The following is an 8,458-nucleotide window of genomic DNA, read 5'->3' as shown; positions in this document are numbered from 1 at the left end:
AACTTTTACCAGTTACATGTCCTCTATCTACTCACATCTTTAGGTTGAAAAGTTGTTCAAATAGAATTAACTCTTGCTGTGACAACTTGATTTGGTATTCAGTTTAAATGAAAGTGTAGAAAACTAGGATTTTGTCTGTATAAAGGAAATATTTTTATATAATTATTTAAATAAACGATCATATTTATTTAGATTTTGATTTATAAATAATGTTTACATTATAAATAATTATAAGTAAATAAAAATATTAATGATGTCAAACAATTGCATCCAAAATAAAAGTTTTTGCTTACATAATCTATGTGTGTTCTGTGGATATTTATTATGTACAATTATAAAAACATACACACACATGCCTCTATATATTTCAGGAACATATGTTTATATATTAAATTTATTTTATAAATATATATAGACAAGTAAATACAAATATTTTATAAATATATACTGTGTGAATATTTATATATACATAACTATACACAGAACATACATTATGCAAACACAAACTATTTTGGATGCAATAAATCGTTTGACAGTACTAATTACGATATTTTTAAAATATTAAAGGGTTCTGTCATTATTTGGGGGGTGTTTACATAAGATTCCAACAACAACAAAAACATTTTTTTTTAGTTTTTGGAAACTTTAGTTATCATCTCCATATAAAATACAAAACTATTAGCATGTGTGATGTTTGTTGAGGGTCATCGCCACCTACTGGCCGGGCATTAATAATACAAGTCAATTTTGTGATCTGTGTGACCAGGGATCATTTCGAAAACATCATTTGTACACAAAACTTTAGTCTTTATGTAACTGTACCCATGCTTACTCTGAAGTGGTTTCTTTTTTCAGCTGAACACAAAAGAAGATACTTTGAAGAATGTGGGAAACCAAACCGCTGCTTGTAGCCATTGAGATGTATAGTATTTTTCCCATACTATAGAAGTCAATGGGGACTAGCAAACAGAATTCTAATTTTTAAATGAATTGTCCCTTTAAGTGATTAAAAACACAGCACAACACATATTAGAAAGAACGGGTTTTAATTACAAACTTTACATGTTCAAAAGTTGAAAACAGTATATGCAGCCGTGTGTGGAATCAGCGCCAGAGCTGATTGGTCGCTCAGGTGTGACGGAGCAGCTGATTGGTCGCTCAGGTGCTGTGTGTGGCCTGCTGCATGATGACGGAGCAGAGACTGAGTAACTGCAGATACTCGTCTGCGCCATCTGACAGACACTTATCCACCTCCTGAAACACACAAACACTAGCGATTTAACATCAGAATCTCACCATGTGATGTTAATAAACACCGGATCAGCAGCTGAGCGTCTGAAGAAAACAGACTTGATCAACAGATCCAGCAGATTGTGCTTTCACTTTGAGTTCATTTGACAGACACTGTGCCAAACAATGACCCAAACACAACTTTAAACAGCGGTTTTCTTAGAATTTTTAATATATTTTAAAAACTACACTTTTTACCCTGAAGACCTATTGTTTCATATCATCATGTGACCGCGAGAATAACGAGACAGTTCTGTGATCAAACTTACAGCCATCTTCGCAGTGATGACAGACTTCTGTTTGTCGCTCAGCTTCTCGTCGATGATGACGTCGTGTAACTGGTTGAGGATGTTGTTGGCGGCGTATCCCTGATCGATCATGTCCTGCACAGATCAAGAGCGGGGTTCTAGATCAGAGCTGTAGAGCTGCAGGGAAACCCCTCAGAGATGACTGACCTTCACAGCGAGCTCCAGCTTCTCAAACGTGCCTCTGTAGCAGATCTGGAGGAGCGCCTCGATCACTTTGGGAGGAACCACCTGGAACAGAGTTGGAGTGTTACGATGTGTTACTGAGACGCTCGATCTGTGTCAGGACGGTTCCCTCACCCCAGCGATCTCCACGATGATCTGCTCCGTGATCTCTTGCTCAGTGTTGAGTCTGGCGGCGCTCTGGAGGTAAGTTATGGCCTTCCTGAGATCTCCTTCCGACACCTTCACCAGAGCCTCGATGCCCTGCCGCACACAGCCAAAATATCCATTCAATTTACAATATCACAACAAAAATACATAAAATACAAAACAACAAAACTTTAAACAGATGTTTTAAATAAACAAAAATAATACATTAATTTAAATAATGGTTAAATAAAATAAAATAAAACTTTTAAATGAATGCATATAATTGGGATCAACAAAAGTAAAGAAATATTAAATAAAATAAAACCGTAAACAAAATAAGAAAATTAATAAATTATTTATTTTAATCAATTAAAAAGAATAAAAAAATTTAAACATATTTTGGTGAAAAGTAATTGGGATTTTTCCATTACCAACAAAAATAATTTAAGAAATATTACATCAAATAAAATTAAAATTGCAAAATAAACAATAGATGAATCAAAGAAATTAAACAAAACAAAATAATGCAAATAAAAGTTACAAAAAGGAAGAAAAAAACTAACAATTTTGAAAAACACAAAACAGAAAAAAATACAAATTAAAAAAAAATAAATTAAATTACAAATGTAAAAGATTAAATAAAAATTAAATAAAACTTGTTCATTTAATAGATACTGTGCTAAAGCATAATGTCCCAAAACCCAACTTTAAACACCTTTTATATTAGAATAAGAAGTTTAAATCTATTTTAAAAACTATACTTTTTACCCTGAAGACCTATCGTTTCATATCATCATGTGACCGCGAGAATAGAGACAGTTTTGCTATCGTTACATCCCTAACAAACACACAGAACACAATGAATAAAAAGAGTCAAATAAAAAGATGAGCTAGATGAAGGTACGCATTAACCCCTCCATCACCTCTGCGGTGTACTTCAGGTTCTCCTTCCCACAGATCTGCAGCAGACGCTCCTGCTGGATGTCATTGGCCAGCGGTTTGAAGCGGAACTTGGAGCATCTGGAAGTCAGCGGCTCAATGATCCTGTCGAGACAGCTGGAGTTAGTCTGTGCAGCAGCAGAGGCTCATGGGATTGCTGGTGGCTCACACTGACCGGCTGACGTAGTTGCAGATGAGGCAGAAGCGTGTGGTGCGAGACTCTTTCTCCATGGTGCGTCTGAGAGCCGCCTGAGCTGCACCAGTCATCGAGTCCGCCTCGTCCAGGATGATGATCTTAAACGGAGGACAGGGCTTCCCGCTGCGGGTCAGAGAGGAAACACAGTCCTTTATCACTGGATATATTAGAGCTGATGCTCGTGTTGACTTGAATGGAGGCTCATCTCACTCTGGACGTGCTCCGGCTGCGGTCAGCTGTGCGAAGCGCTTCACCTTCTCTCGGATCACCTGTATCCCTCGCTCATCAGACGCATTCAGCTCCAGCACTCTCTGACGGTACAGCTCCGGCCTGAGCACGCACGCACACACACACACACACACGTCTCTGAGTCAGCAGGAGGCCTGTCAACTCATCACACAATATATGTCCAGGCTGGACAGCACAGTTATTTCTGGAGCTGTTATTGTGACAGGTGTAAGAGTCAAAACACTTACCCATAAAGCTCTCTGGCGGCCGCTAGGATGGTGGACGTCTTTCCGGTTCCAGGAGGGCCATAAAACAGCAGGTTGGGCAGCTGGAAACACATTTAACATCACTTTTAAAAGCTTAATAATCTGGATCTCATGTAATTTGGTTGAGATCACTGTACTCATTCAGCACAGATCGTTTCACAGCAGGATAATAAGAGAAGAAACACAGGAGTCAGTATTCAGATCAGATCAGTAACTGTGTAGAGTTGATCATTTATAAACCAGTTGAACTTGCAGCTCTACTGAAGAAAACATTAGATCAATATAGATCATTATTTAAAATAACTTTTTAATTTTAATTTAAATAATTTTAGTCATTTCTGTGTGTTTTTTGTGTGTGTGTTTAATTCAGTTTTAGTGCTTCAGCTTGAATTAAAAGTTTCATTTTTAATGCTTTGGCAATTAAATAAAATAAGACAAATGTAAGTTTTATTAATAATACTTCAACTTAAAACAAATTTGAATCATCTTGGCACATAATTGAAATGTAAATCTTTTAATACTTCATCACTTTTTATTCTGACATTTTTATTTTTAAAATCAGTTAAGAGTTTGAGATATTTTGTTTATGTTTTTAATATCCGTTTGGGTTTGAATAATTTCTAGAAATTAACGTTGGCCACTGATTGGAATAAAATAAGTTTTATGGTTATATATATATATATAGAGAGAGAGTTTGTGCTTTAATTAAAATGAGAAGTTTTGCCTTGGCAACTAATTAAAATAGAAAAAGTTTAAGGGTTTTATATTTAAAATAAAACCCTTTAAGGGTTGCTTTAGTAATTTCAGTACTTCAAGTTCAACTTAATGAAAATTTTGACATTTGACTTGACAACTAATCAAACAAATTATAATTTTATACTGTGTTTTAGTACTTAAGACTACAATTTAGAAATTTTGCTTTGGCAAACTTATATAATACAGAAACATACATTTTATTGAGGTTAATGCTTATTTTGTTTTAACTGTTGTTAAGGAGTGTGCATGTTTTTTTTGTTATATGTATTCAGTGTATGACGAGAGGAAGCTGCTGATTGGTTGTGAGATGTCATGTGATCACCGATCGTCACGCACATCAGCGCCCTCTAGAGACTTCTTCAGTACTGCAACCGCCTCCTCCTGGAAGGCCACTTCATCCACACACTTCGGCCTGCTGCACACACACACACACACACACACACCAGAAATAGAATTTTCTAGGGTTTCTTTGATGAATAGAAGCTTCAGAAGTGTCTGATATATATATATATATATATATATATATATATACTATATAAATGTCTTCATCGTCACGTTGGATCAGCGTAAAGCTCAGTAGAAGTGTTAGTGTGTGTAGAGATGATTAAGGCTCACTATTTCTCCACCCAGGGCGCGCTCTTCTTCTTCTCTGCAGCTGATAAAGATGATGAAGAGGATGGTTTCTGAGCTTTTACACTCTGTGACGAAGATCCTTTCAGAAACGCCTGCATGTCTCCCCCTGTCAACAGCACATTCTTATTTATTAGCCGTTTTGATATTCATTGATGATATTTATCTGGACTTCATCATCGTCATTAGTCAGAATTCATCTTGAAGCCGCAGTTTCCGTCCACAAACACAAAACTATCTGTTATTAGACGTGCTCACCTGATGCTGACGCGAGGAGAAATCAGAATAAATCACTTTATGATCAAATATACGCGAATCAAACTCGCTCCTGAAGTTGTTGACAGCCGCGAGCCGCGTAGGATTCCCGCCAGACGCGCGGATGATGACGTTGGCACGTTTTACGTCAAAAGCGCGCGCCGCTGACGTGAGTGACAGCGGCTCGTGATCACGTGATCAGCGGTTTCGATCTTACTGTCTATGGTTTCGATCAAATGACGCTGGTTTGTAATCATAATAACATTAATATTGTTCGTAATGATGCCACACAGACAGGAATATTTACTTCGAAGCCAAATGATCGTTCCGTGTTCATAAAATGCATTATTTGTGGACTAACCGATCTCAACCTAAAAAGTTGATTTCATTTTTTGGGGATTTTTACTAAAGATATTATTACAAAAGAATAGTGCGCACTTATTTCTGCTAATGAAGAAACCTTGGAGGTGACCTAGAACAAGGGTTATGAAAAAAACTGGACGTTTGTAGAAAAACATAATTAATTAAATTAATACAACAAATTATTAAATTATCCTAACTGTAAAATAAGTGAATAGATTGAAATAAAAAATAAATAAAATAAAAATAAGATAAAAATGAAAGAATAAAGATATAAAGTGTAATAACACACTAGCTAACTAAATATATTCAAATTAATTAAATAAATAAAATTGTTATATTGATTAATTATTAAATATATTTTTTAAATAAATTATACTATAGTAAGAACATTTATAATAAAAGATTAAAATAAAATAAATACATTGAAATAAATAATGCCAATTTGTGTTCAAATAAATCAATTGTAATAATGAAATAATGCAAATATTAAAATATTAAATTAAATACCTTTAAAAAAATAAAAGTAACAAATTATATTAGAAAATAAATTTGTAATAAAAATAAGATTAAAATAAATGAATAGATTAAAATAAATAAAAACTTTTTAAAACTCATTTTAAAGTTAGGTTACAATAATAATACATAGCAGTACAGTACTATAGGAGTAGAAATACTCTACTATATTAGATTAATGCGTTGCAGTGATGGGAATGATCTGCGATCGGCGTCCCTGCGCTCAGTTAGTTTTGTCTGACGTCATTACGTCATCACCCTCGGAGCAGCTCCACAGCAGAGATAAAGTGAATTAAAATCTAAAAATCAGTGTCGCATCTGAAATCAAAATCACGGAGTGTATCCAAACTATTGTCATTTTTCAAAAACACTGTTCAAAGGGGTCGAACTCTTGTTTTTTTCCTAATGTATATTTCGTATCTCACATTAATATCCTCACTAAATGTGATATATATTGTTTTACGCTGGATTTTCCTGCTGGAGGAGTGATCGGCGATCAGTTAGTTCGCCTGCGCCGCCCGTGCGTCATTGCGTCATCCGACGCACAGTGTTTTTGCTTCGTCTCTTTCAAACCGCGGAGAGTCTCTTCGTTTACACCCTCGGTGTTTCCTCTCGGTGTGGACTCTCGCGCTTCATCCGGTGCTCGCGCGCTCGTGGCGGATCTCGAGGAGCGGCGCGAGGCTCGGTGACGCGGGACGCGGCGAAAGCGGAGGGTTTTCTGAGGCGAATTATTGCGCATGTTCATGAACCGCCCGAATGAACGCGGATCAATAATACACCGAGATCTGATCAAAACACGGCGGAACCCGACAAAAGGATCCGTTCTGTGATTGGAGTCCCACCGAGACGAGCCTGATCGCGCTGATCGATACCTGATCGATATCTGAGGAGATGTGCGTGCACTGATCGCCTCAGGATCGATATCTGATCGATAACACACGCTGGAGCTCCTCAGGAGGATGCGATGGTCACATTAGACAGGTGTGCTCTTCCTCCTCCTCCTCAGGTGTGTCGGATCAGCTGGATGTGACACACACACACACACACACACACACACACACACACACACACACACATCATGCAGGCTCCGCCCCTCCAGTATGATTTCTACAGTGAGGAGAACGCGCCCAAATGGAGAGGACTGCTGGTGCCGTCACTCAACAAGGTGAGACAGCTGTCAATCAATCAGCACACGTCACATCCGCTATATCGGGACTCGAACCACGACCTTGGTGTTGCGACTAAAGATGACAGATTGGTTTATTTGATCAGGCCTACATCAGAAGATTGCAGCACAAACCAGTCATAAGGGTCAGTTTTATGAAATTGAGAGTTATAAATCATCTCTCCATTGATGTCTGGTTTGTTCGGAGGACAATATCTGTCTGAGATACAACTATTTGAAAATCTGGAATCTGAGGGAGCAAAAAAATCTAAATATTGAGAAAATCATCTTTAAAGTTGTTCAGATGAGGTTCTTAGCAATGCATATTACTAATCAAACATTAAGTTTTGATATATTTACGGTAGGAAGTTTACTAAATATCTTTGTAGATCATGATCTTTACTTAACATCATAATGATTTTTGGCATAAAAGAAAAATGTATAATTTTGACCCATACAATATATTATTGTCTATTGTTGTCTCTTTAACACCGAACACATGCACATCTTTGTTTTTCTTTCTCATCTTTTATGTTCACTTAAGACATCTTTCCACAAACTATGGCCTTAAAAAGTCTGGGAAAGTCTTGAGAACTGAATGAAACGAACGAACGAAAGTCTGTCATCGAGGAATGAAACCGATATCAGTTTGAATCAAGTTGAGTTTAATGCTGCAGATATTGGTTCTTAGAGGATGATAGCGGTGCATTTCTAACACTATAAAGCAGCTGGGATCTGTTCTAGTAAGTTGTAGGTTGAAGTGATTCATTTGTTATATTGAGACTTCTGAGGGAACCTGTGAGGTGTTCTGACAAGCCTGTAAATGACAGAATATATGCAAAGTGATTGATGAATGTTGGAAGGGCTGGAGCTGTCTGACTGGTGTATTAGAGCTCAGCTGTGGACGAGGTCTGGCTCTGATGTACAGCTGCTGATCTGCTGTGTGACGATCCAAAATGGCGGCGCTCTGGATGCAGTTTCAGCTCACACTCACTGTTCTTGGCAGCTTCTTGATGTTTCTTGCTTCCTTCTGTGACACTGAATCCTTAGCAGCAGCAAAACTCAGAACTCTCTGCTCACGGGCTGCGTCTTAGCCCTCATGCAGAATCCATTCAGATGCCTTTAACTCTATAATCCATAATAAGTGAAAAAGTGTTCTGGTCTGAATCAGGAGAGAAATCTGCACAGATCAAGCAGCGTTTAAACAGCTCTAAACAAATCTGTGAGAGACAACAGCAGA

At 37.2% G+C, this 8,458-nt stretch overlaps 2 protein-coding genes across 4 annotated transcripts in view; one reads left to right on the top strand and one right to left on the bottom strand.

Moving 5' to 3' along the window:
* Nucleotides 1-1,029: 1,029 nt before the first annotated feature.
* rfc4 (replication factor C (activator 1) 4) lies at nucleotides 1,030-5,333 on the bottom strand. 2 transcript variants are annotated; one of them, XM_059537224.1, is made up of 11 exons: nucleotides 5,181-5,333; nucleotides 4,908-5,031; nucleotides 4,629-4,707; nucleotides 3,519-3,598; nucleotides 3,253-3,372; nucleotides 3,022-3,165; nucleotides 2,831-2,951; nucleotides 1,896-2,021; nucleotides 1,746-1,826; nucleotides 1,560-1,673; nucleotides 1,030-1,254 (listed from the first exon to the last, which is right to left on the bottom strand). In XM_059537224.1, the coding sequence occupies exons 2-11, from the start codon at nucleotides 5,021-5,023 to the stop codon at nucleotides 1,159-1,161; spliced, it is 1,077 nt and encodes a 358-aa protein (XP_059393207.1). In that variant the 5' UTR covers nucleotides 5,024-5,031; nucleotides 5,181-5,333; the 3' UTR covers nucleotides 1,030-1,158. The 2 variants fall into 2 exon arrangements, with proteins under 2 accessions (XP_059393207.1, XP_059393209.1); XM_059537226.1 differs by lacking the exon at nucleotides 1,030-1,254 and adding an exon at nucleotides 1,340-1,382 and having other exon boundaries at nucleotides 1,540-1,673.
* A 1,046-nt stretch (nucleotides 5,334-6,379) lies between these two features.
* The window catches only part of sos1 (son of sevenless homolog 1 (Drosophila)), a 38,937-nt gene continuing 36,858 nt past the window's right edge, over nucleotides 6,380-8,458 (top strand). The window contains exon 1 of one of the 2 annotated variants that reach the window (XM_059538186.1): nucleotides 6,380-7,218. In XM_059538186.1, coding sequence (XP_059394169.1) covers nucleotides 7,132-7,218 — 87 coding nt within the window. In that variant the 5' untranslated portion in view covers nucleotides 6,380-7,131. The remainder of the gene's footprint in view (nucleotides 7,219-8,458) is intronic. The other variant, XM_059538185.1, reaches the window with a different exon arrangement.

Source organism: Carassius carassius, chromosome 44 (genome assembly GCF_963082965.1).
Source record: "Carassius carassius chromosome 44, fCarCar2.1, whole genome shotgun sequence".
NCBI classification, from domain to species: domain Eukaryota; kingdom Metazoa; phylum Chordata; class Actinopteri; order Cypriniformes; family Cyprinidae; genus Carassius; species Carassius carassius.
The sequence above is the reverse complement of the archived record's forward strand: the minus strand, read 5'-3'. Positions and strand labels throughout refer to the sequence as shown.

Coding starts and splice junctions, on each gene's coding strand:
- rfc4 (XM_059537224.1), bottom strand. CDS start 5,023: ATGCAGGCGTTTCTGAAAGGATCTTCGTCACAGAGTGTAAAAGCTCAG. Junction 3,373..3,518: donor GCCGCCAGAGAGCTTTATGG/GTAAGTGTTTTG, acceptor GTGCGTGCTCAG/GCCGGAGCTGTACCGTCAGA. Junction 1,255..1,559: donor TCATCACTGCGAAGATGGCT/GTAAGTTTGATC, acceptor TGTGTGTTTCAG/GAGGTGGATAAGTGTCTGTC.